This window comes from Argiope bruennichi, chromosome 7 (genome assembly GCF_947563725.1).
Source record: "Argiope bruennichi chromosome 7, qqArgBrue1.1, whole genome shotgun sequence".
Lineage (NCBI taxonomy): Eukaryota > Metazoa > Arthropoda > Arachnida > Araneae > Araneidae > Argiope > Argiope bruennichi.
The window spans coordinates 56,095,281-56,118,976 of NC_079157.1; the positions used below are offsets into that span (position 1 = coordinate 56,095,281).

The 23,696-nt window shown below is 24.9% G+C and overlaps 1 protein-coding gene and 1 long non-coding RNA gene across 4 annotated transcripts in view; one reads left to right on the forward strand and one right to left on the reverse strand.

The window, feature by feature from the left end:
* Nucleotides 1-4,467, forward strand: part of LOC129975928 (uncharacterized) — a 41,656-nt gene extending 37,189 nt beyond the window's left edge. Inside the window, exon 2 of the long non-coding RNA XR_008785061.1 lies at nt 4,163-4,467. This is a non-coding gene — a long non-coding RNA (uncharacterized LOC129975928). The remainder of the gene's footprint in view (nt 1-4,162) is intronic.
* On the reverse strand, nt 1-22,995 carry LOC129975927 (tropomyosin). Of its 3 annotated transcripts, none has more exons than XM_056089220.1 (9): nt 22,737-22,995; nt 15,140-15,265; nt 13,641-13,774; nt 12,690-12,807; nt 9,191-9,261; nt 7,586-7,661; nt 4,208-4,270; nt 3,238-3,307; nt 1-228 (listed from the first exon to the last, which is right to left on the reverse strand). In XM_056089220.1, exons 1-9 carry the CDS (start codon nt 22,848-22,850, stop codon nt 146-148), a joined length of 855 nt encoding a protein of 284 aa, XP_055945195.1. In that variant the 5' UTR covers nt 22,851-22,995; the 3' UTR covers nt 1-145. The 3 variants fall into 3 exon arrangements, with proteins under 3 accessions (XP_055945195.1, XP_055945196.1, XP_055945194.1); XM_056089221.1 differs by lacking the exon at nt 4,208-4,270 and adding an exon at nt 4,340-4,402; XM_056089219.1 differs by lacking the exons at nt 4,208-4,270; nt 15,140-15,265; nt 22,737-22,995 and adding exons at nt 4,340-4,402; nt 13,919-14,392.
* Between the last annotated feature and the right edge of the window lie 701 nt (nt 22,996-23,696).

Consider the following 23,696-nt stretch of genomic DNA (forward strand, 5'->3'; position numbering starts at 1 on the left):
TGTTGTGGATATACAAAACAAGAAAAGAGTCACGATCGCTTTCAAGTGATAGAGTGGATGAAAGATGTTGCCATCCAAAACAAAAAGTGAGAAACATATAAAATGGAATTTGTAGAAATACACAAGGCGTGGAAGCGAAAGATCTTTAGTATCCAGTAAGCTCGGCGAATGTTTGGTCCAATTCGTCTGAGATGGCTTTGTATTTCTCCTTCTCTTGGACCAGTTCGTCTGGAAAGAGAAACAGAAAAAAAAAATCAGTTTCATTGTTGTTATTATTGTTCAAAAACATAGAACATCTTTTGAAAGTACAATACACTCCCGAGTATCCGACCTAATGTGGCGAAAGGGCAGGTCAGAGTTCTATGAACTCATTTTTTTGCCCACCAATACCAGAAGACAAACTTTTTTAACCAAGCATTTGGATCGGCAAATCATGGATTTGGTTCATTTTAGCTCTGGGCCTTCAATTTAATGAAAAATTCTGTTTTGTTTCTATTAGCAAATCGAATTTAAAATACTGATTATTCAATTCCATCATTTTTAAAATAAAAGTTTTTTTCAATTGTCGTTTTGGATTTTAAACTTAACTGACAACAAATTTATTTCAGTGCAGAGCTGAGTGATGTTCGTTAAAATTTCTAAACACCTTCCTTTTTATAGTTATATACCCTATTTATAGTCCTTGACAAAAGGATATGAAAGGTAATCATTGACTCCAACTCTATAATCATATTTAGTAAAATATTCTTAACATATTAGCATTTCACACAACAACAAAAAAAGTTTCACTATTCTGCAATTAAACCTAACTGAGTAATGAAGCTTTGAATATCACAGTTTTAGAACATTTCAATGACTGCCCCAAGAAAAATTATAAAATCAACGGACATTGTTTTTTTGAGATGGGCATTGATCTTCTTAAATAATAAAATCCAAAACTACAGAACTCAGTTAGTTTTGATTACATTAGATGGTAACTTTTTTATTTAAAAAGTTAGTGCACCACAAAATATTTTATTAAATATGACCAGGTAAATAAAAAAAAAAATTTAGAATCTGTAATTTTTCAGCAATGTATTTATTTACTGTAAGAACCCAAAATATCATCTTTTATGTAATTTTCTAATCAAAATCATATGCCTACATGAAAGGTTTTAAAATTTAACTACTGGGCAACAATTAGAGTAGACAATAAAATGAATGTTAATTTTATTGAAATGAAATATGCAATATTAATATTGTAGATGTTAATATTAATATGTTTAATATTAATATATTAGAATGATAATAATTAAATATCACCATTCTATTATATTACAGCCATCTGCAACTATATCAAGTATTTTAAATTTTAGTTCCTTTATTTACTTATTATTTAATTTTATTTACTTTTTCTTCCAACTGATTTGTTTTGTCGATTCTTTTTAAATGACACATATAACACAAAGTTATTTGAGAATTAAATTCACATGTTTGGATCTCTAAATATTTCACTATCAAATACAATAATTAATATTAAATTAAAACACACAAAAATTTAATTATGTACGAAATGGTATTCATCACAAATAATAAAATTTCTTAAAATTTGTGTCATTCAAGAAAAAAAAAAAAAAAAAAGATAAGGATTTGAAGACTGAAAAGGCTATATGCATAACAAGAGATACTTCAATCCATTCTATGCTATATGGAATCTACAAAATAAAAATTAGTAATTCTGGATTTTAGAAGCAATGAATATAAATTTGATTTGAAAATTGCTTCTACAATTCTGAGGAATGGAAATTGCTGAAAAATAACTCTTAATTTATAATTTAAATTTCATTTAAAATTATAAAATTGATGCAAACTAATGGGCAGTTGATATAAAATATAATAACTTTCTTGACAATTCAATATATTAACATTTATAAATTATTTGGTAAAGAGTTTAATTTCCATATAATTCATTATATCATTCAAATGGACTTCATTTCTCTGAAAACCAAATTTTTAATGCAATTGTATGTAATTAAAGCATACAATTAAAGTGAACATGAAGAAATTACAACAATTTTTTTAATATATAAAACAAATTACAAATAAATATTGATTACAAAAGAAATGTTTGATAATGATTGCAGTATTATATGATTTTCAATTTTAAGCATAATCAATTTCCAAATTTATATTTTCTTCAATTACAATCAAATTTTGCAGAAAGTATATTTTAAGTGGTTGAGATTAATATCATTATCTATCAAATAAATATATCTGATGGATTTTAATTTCAATATATTTTTCAGATGCAAGAAAATTGCTGTTATATATAGAGATTTCAAAAGCATTTCTTTATAATTATAAACTTCAACCCTTCCAATGTTTCCTAATAAAATGTATTAATGTAAATGGATCTTGGGGAAGGGACAAAATAAAATTTATTTGTGAACATTTTTTTTGAAAATGATGATGAGGTCATGAAACCCACTCATAATGTACATTATGAGCGTTTAAATAACATCAACTTTTATTAGATACCTTTAGCCCTTTAACTGTGACATATATTTAATGGAACAGAAAAGATAACAATTTTAAGAAATGGAAAAACATGGCAAAATTAATAATTTCTAAAATATAACATGTAATCAGAAATCAATGATTCAGCACAAAAGATCACAGAATCTAAGAATCCCACATCAATGAATTAGACACAGTGAAACCAATCCTTCGCTTTTTAGATTTCTAAATCTCTCTTCACTCTTTTGCCTCTGACAAATAAATTTCTTTATAAGAGATCTAGTTACTTTTTTTAAAACCTCAATATCAGAGCTGGTAGAATGTGTGAGATCCAAATAACTTCCAAAGTAACCATCAATCACTTGATATGTCTACTTCAAAAATTCTATAATTATCAAACATTTTTTGTAAATGGCTGCAATTACAACTATTTTTCATTAAACATATTCTTAGTTTTTATTGTATAACATATTAATATTTAAAACATTATGAAAATTTTTACTTTTACCATGATTTTTTTCGTCTGTTAAATTGAATGAACCTTTCTTGTTGCACTCTAAACTTGGGAAATAAATTTCTACCCCATGCAATGCAGGTATTTGACTGAGTACAAATTGGTTGTGTATGATTTGCTTACTTTTAAATACACTTATTAGAAATAATTTCAAATGTGGTAAAAAAATTCTAAAAAAGTTATTGATTTCTTTCATATTATTTCCGAAATTATTAAATATATCATACCTTCCAGTCTGTCGACTTCCTTTTGTAACTTTTGAACAGATCTCTCAGCAAATTCAGCCCTAGCCTCAGCCTGAAAATTAACTCACAAGTTAATTGTTATCCAATAAAAGTAATATTTTACTGAAGAGAGGTAGAGAGAAGCAATGGACGAGGATTACAATATTTTTAACATGATTTTAAAATAACTTTTAAAGCACTTTTAACAAATAATATGAAATAAATATGGTATTAATTTTAATTCATAATTTTAAAAAAAAGTTTGAGAAGCTAGAATTATATTTATATAACATAAAGGAAAAAATGTATGGTTTAACATTTCAATAAAAGGATAAAGATTTAAATTTAATTATAAAAATGCAAAATATTTATAAAATTTGTTCATCAAGAAAAAAATATGTAAGTTTTTGTCAAATAAAAACAAATAAATTTACTATTTATTTCAAAACATTAATAAATTTTATGTAAAAAACTATATAAACTTTAATTTGAATAAGAATAATTAAAAGGGATGGCATATAAAATCTTCAATATTAATACCTAACAAAAATGATTTGCAATATATTTAAATAAAAACATAATAATTTTTAATGCAATCAAAAAGAATACAAAGGCAGCTATTTTATATCATATAAAATGTGATTATCTACAAAAAAAGTTAAAAAAAGAAAGATTTAAAAAATATTAAAATTAAATAAGTAATATGCAGTTAATATAATAAAAGAAAACTTTTATTCTTTTTAATATGACATTAACACAATTTAACTTAATTTTATACTTTATTTGATAAATTATTTAGCATGAAAAAAAAAAAGAAATATAGTAATCATTCATTTATTTAAATTATTCAAATAGATAATTTAAAATAATAAATTTTAAAAACTGGTATTAAAAATGAGAAGCTCAATAATAAAAACTTATGTTTCAGCTCGTAATCTACTGTCCGACTACCAGAAGCATGGTACAAGCATACCTCTTGGAGCCTCTGGGTCATCTGTCTAATGGTCATTTCATAAGATTCTTCCTTCTGTAAGGCCTGTGTATTGCAAAGGTAAAAAAACGAATTAAAAACTGATTACAGAATATAAACTACAATACATCTTACCTGTTGCAAACGAGAATTCATAAGGCGTTCCTGAGCTTCATAAGCCTCATGCTTTTGTTGATTCTAAGTTGGAAATGAACAGTAGCAATGTTAAATGGGATCTATTCTATCTAAAGGATTTTTTACGATGCCAGGATTCTTTTCTTTTTTAAAAAATTTAAGAGACTTTTTTAGACATAAAATTAACAGCCAAAATGTACACATGCATAATTTTGATGTCTATAAAAAAATGTTTGCCTCTAAAGATTGGCATTAAATTTAAGATAAAATATATTAAGTTGATAAAATCATTTTATGCAAAGCATTTTTTACTATTTTTTATATTAAACTTTCTGCTCAATTCTATGGAACTAGATATGCAAACATTTCTATACAACTGCATTTATGAGGTTTTAAATAAAAAATGCAAAGAAAATATATGAAAACCAAAAATTTCCTATAGATCTTATATATAGATATATAAAAATGAGGAATTTCTTTGTAATTGTAAATTTATTTTATTCATTTATATTACATATTTAACTTAATTTTTTTATGAAAATCGATTTAATCAATATTTATGTCTTTTGATTAAATATTAGATATTTTTTCCATTGAGCCTTGGATATTTAAAAAATTAAATTAGTAATTTTAGGAAATTATTGTACCAATTAATTATTATTTTACTACTATTACTAAATTACTACTATTTTACACACTGAAATTTTATTTAGTTAGAAATTTAATAAACATGATTAGCCTTTCATATAATAATTAACTTTTGATTTTAAAATATATTGTGGAAATCGGAAAACTTAATTCTGAAATTACACAGAACATTTTCATTTGCTTTTTACGTAAATAGTACATAAAATTCTTCAAAATAAATATTTATTTTAGTATAATAAAATAACAATTAATACTTTAAAATAAACTTAATAATTTATATAAGATTACAAAACAAAATATTTATTGATAAATTTGATTAAAAGGTTTACCTCTGATAATTATATTATTTATTTAAATTTTGATCTCCAAGTTTCCATTCTTCAGCATTTGTAATTTTGAGCTCTTAGATTCAAAGTAAAATTTAATTCTATATAGAAATTTTACGATATGAGCTGAATTCAATAACAAGTAGGAAGGAATTATGAGAGCAGAAAGTATAATAAAATAAATCTTATGAATTTTAAAAAAATTGATAACATTTTATATAAAAATAAATTTTGATTTAAACATTAATATAAAATACTAAATAAACCTGGCATTTCAAGGAAAAACAAATTTGGACAAAGGAATTAAGCAGCAGCTACTAAATGACAACTAAACACAAAGTAGGAAAAATATCTAAATACATTGCCAACAACGAATATACAATTTTTTATATATATTCATAGGTAATATAAAATTACAATAGGCAATGCATTAACAAAAACATTTAAACATGTGTGAAAAACACATAACAAGATGTTATTAGTACAGAGGCAAACACATCTACAAAATGAAACACATCTCTACACACAGAAGAGAGGAAAAATTAATGATGGGAAACATTCATAGGGCTAAAACATTTCAGGTAGTTAAAAAGAGGTTGAAAAGTCACTTTACGTATTTCCATTTTAGATTTAATGTATTGCAGAGAAATTTTAACAAAGATCAAAAGGCTTATGAAACATTCAGGCACACAATGCAATAGGACATGTAAAATAAGAAATACAGAAAAAGCACAATAGAAAATTCAGAATACAGTAGAGAAATTCAGATGATTTCAGCATTTCAGATATAAATAAAACGATTTCAGAGAAATACCATTAACTGCTCAGATGCAATTCAAACCTATTGTGCACTTTAAATAAATATATCATTAAGAAATATTCACAAAATGTTATTGTTTAATAACAGTTTGAAACTTAATGAATAATGATTATTGTAATGAATGCAAAATAAAATTTAATAAAAAGTTTCAATAATTTACCTCCATTTTTATAATCAGATAATATTAAATAGGAAACTTTACAAATCTTAAAGAAATATTTTAATTTCTTACACCAAAATGTATTTATAATTGTTTCTTTAGCACCAAAAATGTAACACTTTATTTCTCTTCTAACAATATAATTAAAAAAAATTGATAAATGTCTAATTTTATATTCACTTTCATACATTCTGAGATATATTTGTCTAAAATATTTTTAAAAATAAAAACAGATGGAGAATAATTCCTTTTTTCACAACTCTAAACTTCAAAACTTTTTTTATAATACACACTTTCTGAAGCAGCTACAATGCTAGTTGCAACTTCATTAGATTACAATTATAAAATAAGATTCATTAGAAAATAGCAAAAAATTAATAAATAAATAAATTTTAATTTTACTTTAAAGAAAAGAAAAAAACATTCTTTCAACTAAGCAAATTGCCTTTTTCCGTCAAAAATTTAAAAAAATTAATCTTAAAGAAAGCATGTAATCTATTCTGTACCAAAATTCATCTTCAGATATCATTAAAAAACTCAAACTGCAAAAAAGAAATTGCTTATTTATTAAAATTTTTCCTACATTAGATGCAAAAAAGCATAGACACTTAGGCTTTTCTTGCAGCTTTCATTATCTAAAATATTTAAATTAACATCATATTTCAAAATACTTAAATATGAAGTTATGAAACCATCTGAACTAAGAAAAATTCAAAATGCAGCTATTTCAGATGTAATAATTTGTTTATAAGCAACACAAAAACTGAAAAGCAAAAATGCACACACATAATTTAAAGTTAGAAAAGCAAATGAAATTTTAAGAAAAATCAAAAAATTAAACAGACAAGTAAAATTTCAGCATTAAAAAAAACCATTATTAGTTTAATCATTAATTTCTTATTCACTGAATGCTCATGAGATATTTAACATGTTATAAAAACTTTTATGATAGTAAATAATAAAAAAAAAATTAATTGTAATATTGTTTTCATATTAAAGCAAAATAATAGTTGGCATTATAAAAATAATAAATCACAGTCCAATAGTTCATAATCCGAATTTTTTAAATTAGTGAAGCACAAAAGAAAACCCAGACTCAAAAGCAGCATATCGGGCAAAATTTCCGCATGCAAGATAATATTTTATAATGCATGTATGAAAAGTTAGGAATGCCAAAATGTCAAAATGTATTCCTTTCAAAAATTTAAAAAAAAAATTATAAAAAAATCTATTAAAAATTTACTGCTGCTAATTATAAAAAAGTGACACATAAAATTCTTTTTTTCTTTTACCTTCTCCTCACTGACTTCTAGAGATTTCAAGTTGTTACCCACAACTCGCAATTCTTCCTCAAGCTCAACGATTTTGCTAGAGAAAGGAATAAAAGATACTGTATACTTTTAATCAAAAGCGTCAATACAACTTTAAAATTAATGCACTCATATATATATGTTTTTGGGTGGGGGGCGAGGGATGTATATCTTAAAGAGCAAATTATGATTGTAAAAAATCAAATATGATTTACAAAAAATTTCCTGGGATAATTTTTATAAATATAAAAGTCAATACTGCAAAAAAAAAAAAACTAATTTATCAACTCAGTAATACATAATTAAAAACAAAAAAATTTCTTAATGCCTTTTAAGAATGTCCACTAATTTCTTGAGAAAATAATAAATGAAAACTCACTCTGTACAATTAGAATTTAAATTATATTGTACAAAATAAATTTAAAGTTGATAGAATAAATGAAAGTTAGACAGTTTAATTTGAGTTTTCTTTTCTTTTTTTAATTTATAGTACTAATGAAACCTTTTGTTAAATCTTTCACTCTAATTTATTTTTCTAAAACAATTAGATTAATTCAAGTGATCAAAATTTTCCTATAATTTGTACAATTCCTTAAGTTTTACAAACATTAATATATTCATCAATATATTAAAATTTTCAAAATTTTACTAATAATATTTATAAAATATTAAATATTAGTAAAATAAGATATTTATAAATTTCTTACAATTTTATGCAAATAACAAATTTGATAATGCTTTCATCAGTTATGAAATTAAATTAGTACTAAAACAAAATCTTAAAATTAAAAATGCAATGTACAAATTATAAGAATAAGGTTTGAAATAAATCAGAATTCATATATGGGAAGACATAGCCTTTCATTTAATATTAGTTTAGATATTGGCCTTTCATTCAATTTATATTATTAGATGAACTAAAGTGATATATATTTATTGATCTTTTTATTTTTTTCATAAAGGAACAAGAAAAATAAATTAGAATTGAAAGTGCAAAACGTTCTTAAGTATACAGAGAATCAATTTGTTACATTATGTGTTTTTTAAATAATAAAGCTTTGAAACATACCAGGAAAAAATACATTACATGTAGATGCTAAAACAATTAATGATTGAGCAGTTTATAAAAATCATTTATTGTTATAGAAAAGTCACTTCTATACAAATTATAAGAAATTATGTGCTCTTACCTTCATTTAAATGTAAATGTAAAAAAAAAAAAAAATAGGAAGTAAAAAGATCCACTGAGTAAGCAATGAAAAAGGAAAAATACACAGGTAAGAACTTTTAAATGCAAGATGCATATTTTTGTTTATGAAAATAAAAACTTTTATAGTTAGATTATTATTTTAATCTTAAAATGAAATTGAAATCTCAAAATATATGTTTCTGTAGTAAGAAAATTAATGAACTGTTAGATATTTGAGATATGAACATAATTTTAGTAATACTATGATACTGAAATAGTAAATAAGAGGAAATAAACATTTCTCTCAAAAGATAATAAACAAATTTTTAAAAACTAACTTTGAAAATGTTATCAGTTGAATTTAATAATTAATAAATGAAAAAAATCAAATGTCTTACTTTTCACCAGTCTCGGCACGCTCTTCAGCACGTTCCAGATCAGCTTCAACCATGGCCATCTTACGAGCGACCTGATGAATATTCCACAAGTGTTAACAATTTGAAGTTTAAATAAATAAACATAATTTTTTTTTTAAGATGGGAATAAAACTCACCTAAGTTTTAAAAATTAAAATAAATTTTTTTAAACATCTATTTTAAATTTTATATTGCAAAATGGCACATTAATTAAAATAAAACCTTTTAAATGTTTGTTTTTATTTTCAAAATATACTTTAAAATATCATTTCTGTTTGAACAAATGATTTCAAGTGAATTTGCTTGCTTGATTTCTTAGAAATTATTCTATTTAACAGTTTAGAGAAACTATATTGTTTTGGAAATTAATCATAAAAAATAAAAAATTATATTTTGATTATTTAGAGGGTTGTGAAATGGAAGCCAAGCAGACATTAAACATTATTGAGGTGAAAAAAGCTACAAAATTAACAGACATTGTGACAAATTCAGCAATTTCTAGTTCCTAAAATTTTGTTAAAAGATAAAATAAAATTAGAAATCATTAAAGATCATAAAAATACAAATATTCTAAATAATAAATATATTTCGGAAGTTTTATCATTGCTAACACTGCTTAAAAGAAGTCCCATTTAAATAATAAAGCTTAAAATTTCTTTTTACATAAGGTAAAAAAATTTAAATTATTACATTAAAATAAAGAGTATACTTCTTTTTCCTTTAAATACTAGAAAATAATTTGATTCTATGAAATTTTGGTCATAAAAATTTAACACTTGGCATTTAGTAAATGGAATGGTTTATAACTAAATTAAAACAATTTAAGGCAATTTTTGTGCTGTCTTATATAGATATAGCATATCAATACTTACATACAGAACTATATTTATTTCCCTTAAATGAAATGAAAATTATTTACATTACTTCATTAGAAATCTATTAGATGGTTTATAAGGATAAATAAATATTCAACGACTTTCGAATACAAATCATCTTGATTGAGGAAGAGTGACAAAGAGAATATTAAAAAAGCTCTATATTTTACTTTCAAATTTAATTTTCAGGATGTTTAACAGAACCAATATATTTATATATATTTTGTTTTAAATCTGTCTCTCTACAAAGTTAAAGGATTATTTTGTGGGAAAAATACCAAATATATAATTTCTGAGGTATTATATTAATGAATTCTATTTTTTAAAACCTTGACTACAATATGAAAATTTATTTGAAAGAAAAATATAGTTAGATCATTTTATTTTTCCTGAAATGAAATTATTGCATTTTGAAATCAGAGCATGCAATAAATTACCACATATAAAATTTATATATATGTAATGATGTGTTTTAATCTCATTTAAATCCTAATTTATTTCTTACTTTTTATTTTTATTAACCCATGTTACTTTACTCTAAAATGTTCTCTTATTTCCTGATCCAAATTCCACTTTATTTAATTATTTTTAACACATGCTCTAAAATATTTCAGATGCTTTAGTTCTCATGCTATAAGTGAAGGGATAAAAATTTCCAAGACACAACTTCCCAAGATCCCTATAAGAATCTCTAAGTAAAAGTATTAAGGGAAATTTTCCTCGTGCTTCACCCTTATGTTCTAGTTAGAATCGGTGCATTCCACATTCGCCCCCATGTAGAAATCATGCCCTCCCATAAAAAATTAATTGAACTTAATTCCCATATTTATCTATAAAATTATGATACATATATAATTAAATATCCAAAGCAAAGCCTTTATATTGGTTAAATATTCCTTTCCTGCAAAAAAAAAAAAAAAAAAATTGTTTACTGGAATGGAAATCATAATAAATATACCTACAAATTTTGCTTTCCATTTTGTTTCATGTGTATATGAAATTTGACAAAATAAATTATATTCATAATAGTTCCTTTTAAAGATACTGTTCTGAAATTATTATTTATTTTACTGAGTGGTCACAGATTATATATCTAAGCATTTATATATTTTGTTTCAGTAAGTTAAAAAAAAAAAAGTGAAAAAATTCTTTAAACATAAGTTCATGATCTTCAACATAATTTATTAATAATAAAGTTGCTTCTTTACATTTATTTTGATAAATCACTTGTAACAACAAAAATAAGGCAATCAAGCAAAGATAAATGCTGTATATTAAAACAAGCATTGACTAAATAGTGTAACACATTTCACACAGTGGAAATAAAACACAACAAATCCAATAAAATATTTTAAATCTCTAATATCATGCAGAATACCATGCATTTAAACTACTAGTATTTATAATTGTTCTATGTGTATAGATTGCAAGGTTAAAGTGGTTTTATTTTGAAAGCTCTTTTTTTTAAAAAAAAAAAATAATAAAAAGCACAGTGATTATATAAGACAGAGACAAGATATATTTCTCCATCTTAACTGCATTAAAAATATGGTATTAACTTTAAATATATTTTTTTATATGCTTAACAAACTAGAGTTGCCTCACAATGTAAAATTAGCTGCTCAAAAATAATTTAATAGAAAAGACTAAGAAAATATTTTGCCTATTCATGGTTATCTCAGACCTTATTAAAACAAACATTAATTTATGTATAATATTTTAGAAAATCTTTAAGAGAAAATAGTAAATGAATAATAATACTGTTACTTTTACTGTAATGCCTCACAATACTTTAATTATTTCAGAAAATGTTATTAATAAAGCTAAATGTATTTGAATATAAAAGTATCTTAACTTTTAAAGAAGATCAGAAAGATAAAATTTGCAATTACAAAATAACAGTTTGAATTTAGATCTTTTTAATAACTATATAAACACTTTTGTTCAACATTTTAATAATAAAAGTTAACTTTCAGTAAAATAATCTCATATTTAAGCCATAGCAATAAATAATTTAATCAAAATAAATAAGTTATTTTTAAAAAGCTAATTAACTCCTAATCCTAGTTAATTATGTTTAACTTTAATTATAAAGTTAAGCAAAAAGGAGAAAAAAAATCTCGATATAAATACATTGTATACATTAAAAAAACTATATGAGCATCACAACAAAGTAAGGGAGGAAAAAAAAAAACATAAAATTTGTTCATGCAAAACAATAAGTTCACTAAAGCCACTTTTGGCTATTCCAAGGCAAACACAAACAGGAAAACCTTCATAGCTTTAGGATACAAGTCCCAAAATAACTGTTGTAGATGTTCAATAAATAAGAGTCACATTCAGTAAAAATTTATCCAAAATTGGGAAGGTACTGTTCATTTGTTGTTTAAACAGTTAAAAAAACTCATCCACAAAATCATTTTTCTGACTGACGTCAAACATTCTTTCGCAAGTATCTTCGGTTTACGGAAAAGCTGTTTTGACAGCTCCGCTTTTTTTTTCCATGTGAAACTACATGCAAAAGCGAGTTACTTTTGATTGAGCAGGGTTCATTCCTGATGTTGGGAGTTAGTCATTTGCCATGCTCAACATGAATTCTCAGTCACCTCATCATATTTGCGGTCAGCCTCCTCAGCCATCAGCCTAGCTTCCTTCAGCTGATCTTCCAAGGAGTCCATACGCTCTTCATCAGCGATGTTCCTGTGCTCAAGCATCTTACGCATACTAGAAAGGAAAATTTCATAATCAATTAACAATATAAGGAAATTTAAAGAAATTAAAACTGAAGCACTTTGCCATAGCTATTAATTAAAATTTACACAAAAAATCTATCATCAAATACTCATTTCATATTTTTCAATCTATCGTTTCTATCTTATTATACATAAAATATAGAAATTTTAATGTAAGAAGAGGAACTAATATCTACTTCCTGAGAGATCTCTAAAAGAAAGAGACTAATAAATGGTAGAGATTATTTTGAATAAAATGAATAACATAACATATTAAAATAAATTTATGGTATTTTTTCATCAATAAAACATTTTAATGCAAATTATTTTACAATGGACTTCGGAATTAAATGAAATGCTTATTTTAATCATAATTTTGATTTCAATGCTTTTCTTACATTATTTTTAAATCAAAGAGCGATAAAATTTAAAGTTCAGCTTTAAGAAGTTTTTTAGATTTCATTTTTCAAATTTAAATTCTTTAATCCTACAATATACGTTTTGTACAAACAATTGACATCCAAACATTCGCAAGCATTCAAAAGGAACATGGGTTTAAAGCAATTAAATTCCAAAAAGCAGAAAAGTGTCTCAAAGTGGAAATTTGAGAAGGTCTCTGCTTATCTCTACATGTTTTCTATTAAAAAAACATATTTTAGTAAGGGAAAGACTTTTTTCTTTTTGCTTCATATATACCGAGACCTTTTTTAGCTAAGGTTTGACATTTTACACATCCTTTCTCAAATCTTCGGTAAGAAGTTTATTCTCTAATATTGAAACACTGTAATTATTGCTAAATTGAAAGTAACAAAATCAATTTCTCACCGTTCACTTTCATCAGCCAATTGAGAAGCTTCTTCCAATTTTGCGCTGGCGATTTTAAGACGTTCTTCGGAGCGTTCCATGTCATCTTCAATCAGCTGGATACGCCTGTTCAAGGCAGCAACTTCACCTTCAGCCTGTATTAAGAAAGAACGAGGAAACAAATCAATAAAAATTACAAAATTAAATACTAAAAATTTGTTACAATTAAAATTTCTGATTAAAACTTTATACAATTTTGACGCATTTGTAACTCATAATCTATAAACAAGACTATTTACCCTTTTTAGCTGAACATTCATGATGTTATGTAATTCATTTGCAATTATGCTAAATTTCATCATCGTGCCAGATGAAAAAATTGATGCCCCGAAAGCTAATCCTGGATAGCCAGCACTACGTTGCCTATTACGTCTATTTCTTTCAGATATAACTTCTGTTTGGACACTTGAACATCGTAGTCTTGCCAATTCTTCATTTTCTGGATCACTTTCATCGAATGGTTCAGGATTTTCAGCTCCATCAGCTGTTCGATCGACGACTTCTGTTTGAGGTGAATTAGTTTCGGAATTACTATTTCTCTGATTCGAATTCCGATTCGACTGGTTTCGATTACGATTTCGACGACGGTCAGGATTTTGCATTTTTAAAAAAAGTGAGAGGAAGAACTGCGAGTTGTTGAATAACAAACTGTCACGAACTGTTAGCACCTGTCAAATCATTTTAGATTCAAATTCTTTTTAAGCCATCATAGTTACAAGGTCTTCCATTTTCTTTCGATAACTTTTGAAGTCCAAAAAATTGGTGAGAAACATTTTATCAAATTCAACGATTAAGTAAATTTAATTCAAACATCTTTATCAGTTTTCTGTTCCGAAGGAACGAAAACTTTCTATCATATGTAAACACTCTATTGCATTGAAGACTCACGTTGACTTTCAATAATTGACTAACATCCACCACGTACAAGGAATCAACTCAGTTATGTTAAGTTCACAAAAACGAACACAGGTGGCGCAAGTAAGCGGCTTGGCTTAGTCGGTCCAAATATGGTTGGCAGCTATTTTGGTCTTAACAAGGAATCTTGCCGTATCTTTCCTCTTTCAGTTGCTCGAGGAGAGTAAAATTCTTTAACCTAAATAAACTTTTCGTTGTCTCACTGGGAAGTTACACTGTTTACCTGAATCTCTTATTTTTATGTGAACTCAGAAATACTAAAAATTACAATTCCACTCTAAATAAAGGAAGGCAAACCCAGAGAAAAATTTCTTTTTAATTCTTTTAAATACATGTATTTCATCTTCTGAACTATTTAAAAAATATTTCTATCCTACAAAAATTACAGCAGTTATGAAATTAATAATTTTTATTTACAAATTAATATGAAGCTTTTGCTATAATATTTTTAGAATGACGGTATCATTGATTTAAATGGCTGCGCCATCTTTAAAATTTTAATTTGCTATAAATTCTCCATCAGATAATTAAATTTGGATACTTACTGCAGCCAAGGCCTTGTCCTTCTCTTCCAACTTGGCATTGGCTTGGGCCAGTTGTTCTTGGACCTGGTCAAGTTCATTCTCAATCTGTTGGATCTTTTTCTGCAGGGCACGGACTTCCTCTTCTGCCTATTATGTGAAAAATTATTAATAAAAACATTTTTACAAAGAAAATGTTTACACAAAAACATTAGTCATACTTTTATCAGAATAGAAAAATATTTTTATCAGCGTTAAGTTTCCTAAAAACTTGAAACATAACTTTACAAAAATATTCTGTATAAAATTTATAATCTGATTTATAGTTTCATGATAATTATTTTCATTGTTCAGTGTTTACTCATAAAATATTTGAAAATAATGATATGTGTTTGAAGGAGAAATAGTAAATATATTTTATTAGCTTGTGCGATAAAAAAAATATTTAAAAATGCACTTTTCTTTGAGATCTAAAGCACTTAACAATTTTAAATTTAGTAAAATTTCAGTCATTACAAGAGTAAATCTATTGCATTTATTTTATCGATAAAAGAAATTTTAAAATATTTTGCAAAGCAAAAATTGTACTGATCAAATTTTTAACGAAACTGAAAAATGAAAAGTAAGCTTAACGGAAATACAATAAACTTAGATGGCAATAGAAAATATTCTACCAAAATAAAAAATAAATAAAATTTTATTAATATCATTCTAAAATCTAATTTAGAATTATTTGGCCACTATCTACTTTTAAAGAGGTACTTCTATATCAAACTGACTAAATATATACTGAAAGAAAAAAAAAAAAAAAAAAGGTTTCTTTTGGGGTTGGGGAGCAGAAAGAGAGAGGTTTTCTAGAGGAGGGAAGAAAATTCTTCCTTTTTTGAAAAATTAATATATTTTTTTTAATTTCAGAAATGCAGACATCCCGTCTACTTAATGATGTGCATGCTTTATAAATAACGTAAATGTTCTACTACGTCAAAATTTAATTTTGATAGACAAAAAAATATATGTAAAATGTTTTAGAATTTCAAATATAATTTTAAGTTTATAAGAAATGTTTCTCATTTCCAAAAATTATATGGTATTTTTAAAAAATTTATTTGAAATAAATTTTTCTAGATCTTTAAATAAATCGCGCCAAATTTTGTAGTCTTTCAAATCACCCTTAAATCATACTTTAAATATATCTATACATGCAAAGTTTTTAAAAAGGAAGATTAAATTGAAACATTGTAAAAACCAATTGATATTACCTATACATCATAAAATTGCTAGGAAAGAAAAACAGTTTTTCACTTAATCTCTATCTTATAACTGTTCAAAAGTTACTTAAAAATTCATTCTTGTATTGATCCTAAATTCTTAAGAATCTTCATAAACTTTAATCTTTTTTAATTACAAAGTATGTAGGATCAGGAAATATGTAAAATTAGCGTTTTACTCTAAAGCATTTCTTGCTTTTGTTTATTAATAATTTCATCAGAAAGATTCTGTGTAAAGAAAGTGTTTGCATTTTCCTATTTGAAGTAATATAATAATGTCATAAAATATTGTTTTTATAAGTATCTTTCTAATAAATAATAATTTTAAACTTTTATTTTTGCCCTTTGTAGATAAAAATTCTTTGACTTTTTTTTTTAAATTGTTTTTCAAAAACTCTTGAGGATATTTCTTAAGCAGTATTTTCAAAAAAAAAAAAAAAAAAAAATGTCTCCATCTTTTTCTTGATTACGTTATTAGTGACTTTTACATGGCATTTTGCATTTTCTTTATAATGTTTGCAATCAAAATATTTTTAAATATCGAAATATCTTTCGCTTTAGAGATATTTGAAATATAATAATAGAAAATCAAAACGCTCACAAATGTAGCTCAGAATGTCACTCTTATCGATCAAGTCGAATATAACTATTACACATGCTATTTAAAGAAGTTTTTTATTGCATTCTTTTTTATAGAGTACTTAGTTTAGAGGACTTCCTTTCGGCATAATAAATTTAAGAATTGAAATTTCCTCATGAAATAAAATAAAATGAACAATAGGAAGGTTTTATAGTCCAGTAACCTCTTTGTATTTGGACGGTGTTTTCAAAATAGATACGTGTGATTAAATAACATATTTCAGAGATATCGCAAAATTAAAACTTTTATTTAAATTATCATTTAGAGGTCCCTATTAAATATATATTTAATTTTTTGTTATTACATTTTAATTAATATTATTAATTACATTTTTACTCTCAAGACAGAGGAATTTAATTTTGAATAAGAAAGTAAATGATGAAATAAAAGTGATTTAAAAGTAAAATTAAGTAAAAATATATTTCAGTATAACATGGAAAGAAATTTAACGCATTGAATATGCATGAACCTCTTAGCAAAAGTACAGACGATTTTATTTCGTTTTTTGAAAAACTTTATTAAATAATCAAGAAATAGACATTATCTCGCTTAATTTCTATAATGTAAATTTGCTTGAATTATGTTGTTTGATAAAAGATTCAGTGAATGATAGTTATTGTTTCAATTGATTTTTAATTTCTCTAATCTAACTTCTTTGGCATTGAAAAATATCGTACTCGCATAATTAATGTATACCATAGTCAAATAATGCCTTTTTATGTGTCGTTAAATATAAATTTATGTGTATTAAAATTTCGAAAAAAGATAAAAATTGGGTTATTTTTTTAATACTTTTTCTGGCTTACATTTTAGTTATATTTAGCTTAAGATTTGTTAATATAATAGTTTATGGCATACATTATCTTGTTCTTTTATAAAGATATTGACTGTAATTGTTATTATTGGTTTTTATGAACCTTGAGGATAATATAAACAAACAAAAAGAAAAGTTATATTTTTACCGAAATTTAAGGTTTTTTTTTTTTTTTTTTTTTAAGCTTCTATTACAAAGCAATTAAATTTTGCTCACAGAATATTTCTCTCATGGGTATCATAAAAATGTTAGTCATCAATTTCGAGCTGTTTTCTTTTAGCGAGTATCGGAAAAAGGAATATCCGTAGATCTTCTATGACGTGAAAAGAGAGAAGAACGGAAGTATTTGGCAAGTGGAATAAATAGAGGAGCTATTTTGAGAAAGTGCAATCCCAGCATCTCAGACTGACTATCAGTGAGCTGGCGCCACTTTTAAGAGGAATACTCTTGGGAGGAGAGTGAAACAAAATCGTAAAATGTCAGAAAATTTATTATTTAAGGAAGAAAAGTTTTTCATGACAAGCTGCACAAAGAAAGCAGACGATTTTTTTTATCGTTAGTTTTTTTATTTTAATTATATTGAGGAAACACGGAATTTTTTAGTCAGATGATAAGAAAAATAAAAACAATATTTTTTGTAATATTACATTTTTTTAAAATAATATAATTTACTATTTTTTATCTATAGAAAAAGATGAGTAGAAAAGTTTTGAAGACCACACATATTTTCTCGTTCTCCATAATATTAGACATAGTATTTTCCTCTTTTTGTTCAATTATTTTTTTCTTTTATGTTTCTAAAAAATTCAAATTCAATAAAGAAGGAAATATCTTATAAAACATAATTTTTTTTTAAATATTTGAGAGAATTTTTTTTAAAAGATGAAGTAATATTTTGCTTTTTTCTTAAGAGCAATTTAGAAACATACCCTAGTATCCAAATCAATTTGTGTATGGTCCACGGATAAATCTAAGTGATTTTTTAGCAAATAACATGCTGATTCAGTTTGTCTACAGGATGCAATCCATTTTTGTTCTGAGAGTTCAAGACGGATAATTTATATTCACTAATGCAAAAAAGGTTTTTTTTTATCTTTAAAATATTTTATTATTTTAATACATTTCTAATTTTGAAATGAAATATGATTTTATATTTATCTTCTTGATCTTATCAGAATATTTTTAATATTATTTTCCTCTTAAATATTTATTTTAGCTGAGAAATAACTTTTAAGATTGAATGATTTATTAATTTTAGAAATGTAAACGCGTTCTTTTATTTTTAATCAGACATTTTGATGCTAGGAAGAAGATTACTATATTTTAATGCAAAAATTAGTTCTTAGGAAAACTTTTTAACGAAAATGTTTACTATATATACTATTTAATAAGAAGTAGAAATGATAAATTTCGTACATGTTAATAAAATAAGAATAAAATACGATAGTATACAATTATTAATGCTTTTAATTATAAAATCAGAATTATATTTTTCATTGCTATTTCAATAACAATAAAAAAGATTATGAAAATATAAATTTTGGTACTAAAAATTCAAGATAATGATTACGATCTGATATTAAGTTTAGATGTAAAATTTAGATTAGGGAGAAATGTGAAAAAATGATGTTCGAGAAATAATTTGAGGTTTAAAATTCATTATTTGCTATTTTTTTTTAAAAAAATTTAGCTGTAAAATAAGAAAGAAATGCATACATATTAGATACAGTTTAGCTTTTATCTCTATGTATCATTTCCATTAGAGTGTTTGGATGCATACATGAATATTTCATTTATAAATTTTTAAGATAAAACATTTTATTATTTAAATTATTTTTAAACAACGTATTTGTCGATGAAACGAATTTCGATAAAATTCAAAAAATCAATTTCCTAAATCAAACGATTAGGATTTTCAATTTAAAAAATCAACTTTCATTGATATTTTTAAATAGTCTCTGCCATATGTATTATTTAACAAGGGACATCTTTCCTCCTTTAAAGATGTTAGAAGGTTAGAAAAACGCTTTAAAGATGGCGTCACAGAAAAGGAACGCAAGGCTATCATGTTACGAAGGTTAAATATTTTCTGAGTTATTTTAAATAAAAATGAAATAAATGTACCTAAAATTTAGTTTTGTCTCAGTATACATAATTGCAAGACAAAATACAAGATTAAAAAGCTTTAGATATTTAAAATTCCTGAAATGTCTATTGACTTATTCAATTTGGCGATAATGATATGACCTTTATTAACTTCCAATGTTCATAAACATTTTCCGTTTCAAAACAAAAATTCAAAATCTTTATTTGTAAATTAAAAATCGAGATATAGAATTTAAATTAAAAATTTTTTTAATTAATATAAGTTTTTTTCCTTCTATCTTAAATAAGTTCTGTTTCCTACGTTATGAAACAATTTTTTGCTCGATATAACTCTTCTAAAAACACATATTTATAAGCCAACATTTTAATAATAAATAATACTTTTTAATAATATTTAATTAAAATAATATTTAATTAAAAAATACTAATTAATGTATTTGATTTTATTCAAATATCGTAGCTAAAATTAGTTGTGATTTAAGTTCACTGTTCCTTAACATATCAATTGAAGACGCATATCTGTGAAGTATCTTTTCTATCGATTGATAGGTAAAAGGTGCAAACGATATTTTATGACACTGAAATACTAAAATTTTGCTTATTATTTGGCAATATTCATTAAAAAATAAAACTTCTTAAATGAACGGTGGAACAAGAATTTTAAATATAAAATAGTGTCAGTATTTCAAAGTTTAAAAAAAAAATTAAAATTGTTGTCAGCTAGAGACTCAAAGAGTTTTAAAAAAATACTAAAAAAGGAAGATATCGAAGTTATAAAAAAAAACTAGGTGAAAAGCAATTAAATTTGTTTTAATATTTTTCAGAAGATAAGCATCAAAAATTTATCCAGAAAAAAGGCAAATTTTTGACAACTATAATTTAATATCAAATGAATTAATTGTAGATGAATGAAATATAATGTATTAGGAACTTAAATAAAACTAGATTCAATATATTGTGAATTAAAATTAACTAAGTTTTGTCAGTGTTTAAAGATGACTATATTTCGAATTTATTTATTAAAATATCAAAGATAATAATAAAAATAAAAAGATGCGATGAAACAAAAGCAGGAGGAAATGTTCAAATAATGAAATTGATCCTTTTTTTAGAGTAATATATTTAATTTTCTATCTTTTTAAGTAATTTGTAAAAGGGCAAGTGTGTAATTTGTTTTATGAATAGATTCAAAATAGCTTTTGTGAATGCATTGAATCAGTTGCTGTTAAATGTTCTATTAATGTATCATTTATTTAATATAAAAATTTAGGATTGTTTATTATGGTCATTAGAATTGTTACGATATAAAATGAACTTACTATTTGCCTAAATCGAAAATATAAAATACTGAGTACACTTAGTCTTATCTAAAGATGACAAATTTAATACACTTAATGACATCAATTGATACATATTTTCCTTTGAGTAAAATAAATAAATGAAATAAATTCAATTAGTGTATATATTTCACATGTTACGTGAAATTCTTTTATTTACATAAATATCATTAAAAGGTTTTGGGCATCTTTTATGAAAAATAGAAATCATAAAGAAATTCAGACAACTATTGCAAATTAGGATTTAATTAATGCTGTATTCAATAATAAAATGCTTGTAAATAAGTATTATATTTTAATTACTTAAAACTTCAAGTTTATGCATGTCTAGTCGATGCATTTTACTTGAGAGTACAATCAACATGCTTGATCTCGGATAACTGATCATAATCAATGTATTCTTTTGTATGTTAATAATCAATGTTTTCTTTTGTATGTTAATAATCAATGTATTCTTTTGTATGTTTAATATTTTTATATCTAAGAATGAGTTTGGATAAATTAAAGCTATTTTAAACATAATTATGTCTGTAATATTTCTTGTCAGAGGACGACAAATGACTATAGGAGAAATATTTAACATTTATTTTTGCAATATTTATTTTTTTAGAGATGCAATATTAAAAATTTATATTCGATTTAGAAATAAAAATACTTTGCTTAAATTTCTATTATACTTGTAATAACACTTTAAGAAAATTTTTGAAACATACTCCGTTTAAGTGAAAAAGTTTGATTATTCAAATCAATAATTTTTTTAAGGATACTACATTTATATGTAGAAAAATACATCTAAAAATAGAATATTTGTATAGTTGTTGTTCTTTTAAACAAAAGTGACTATTTAGAATCTGCCTCAGAGGGCTTCTGACAAATGTGACGCCTAGTGACAATTTAGAATTATGATTTTACATAAAAATTCCAATCAATAAAATATGTTACATTGTTTTGTAGAAAAAGTTATTTTGAATTTTGAGTGCTTACTTTAAGACACTGGGTATATAAAATACTTAAAATGAATTGTCCTTTCTTTCTACATTCAATATCCTGTTCATTTTCATAGAATTAAGAGAAATAAGTACGAAATACGATTACAACATTTAAAACTTGAAAATTTGATTTACATAAAAATATATATATTCTTTATATATTAGAATCTATTCTACATTTTAAAATTTGTCTTCAAAATCAAAATCGCACAAAATTTATGTATGCATCAAAATAAATTTCAAAAAATTTATTTTTTTACATAGAAAAAAATTGGATTCTAATTTACTATTTTTTTAAACAAATGTAGCTTATCTGATAAGATTTTACAAGAAAAATAACTTGCTTATGCAAAATTTCTTGCTAGATAATAATCACAACATACTTTAAAAAATTTTTTCTCGTTTATATGAAAAATTCTAATTATCTTTTCAAAACTTAGAAAAAAAATGTAAAATTTCTTCCTCACCTTGTCGGCACGCAGGTTAGCATCGCGAGCCTGATTTTCGGCGGTTTCTGCCCTATCTACGGCATTGTCCTTCTCCAACTTCATTCCCTGCATCTTCTTCTTGATGGCCTCCATTTTTGTAGATGGGTCAGTCGCAAACTTCGAGCTTCAGGAAAAGTGTAAGTGTCCGGCGGGAACGGTTTAGGCACCCCACACAGCCAAAGATCCCAGAGAGAATAAGCCACCGGAGGCGAGAAGACCTGAAGAGTTTTGCTTGTGCTCTCAGATAGGATTTCAATGGCTGTTTCTGGAAGATCCTGCACTCCTCCGATTGGATGCTCCAAGGCCGCCAATGGAGATGCCGAGGGAGGTTCGGATTTCTCCCCTTCCCCACCTACCTCCGGGCCCAAAAAAAGTGGGGCAACACTCCCGCTCTTGGGATTCTTTATGCTCTCTGACTCCGGAGCTCGCAGAAAATAGACAACCTCAGATGAAGCGATCTGCAAGAGATTGACAGTCGGCATCGCAATCGCTAGTGTAGCGAAGGAAAAGCAACTTTACCAGATGTTGTTGGTTAACGATAGTATCGGTGGTTAGGAAAACAAATAAACAACGTTATAAAGTTTGCTAACTTGTTGGAATAATCGCAGTTTTGAAAACATAAGAATCAAAAATCCAGAACTTAGATGATTTATAAAATGTAACCAACCTGTTGGAATTATATCATCACTCAGTTTTTGAATTTAAGAATTATAAATGCAAAATCTTAGTTGATATAGGATTTCATTTATCGCAGTTAAATTTATCAAAAACTAATTAATATCTAGAAAAGAATACTTAGCTTTAAAAAAATACTAATTTGCATGAATGGACAAAATTTTATAGACATATTTTCAGAATAATAGAACTAACCGATGAACATTGGAATGATTTTAACTTTATTATATTAATACATTTCGTTGATCAGTACAGATATAAAGA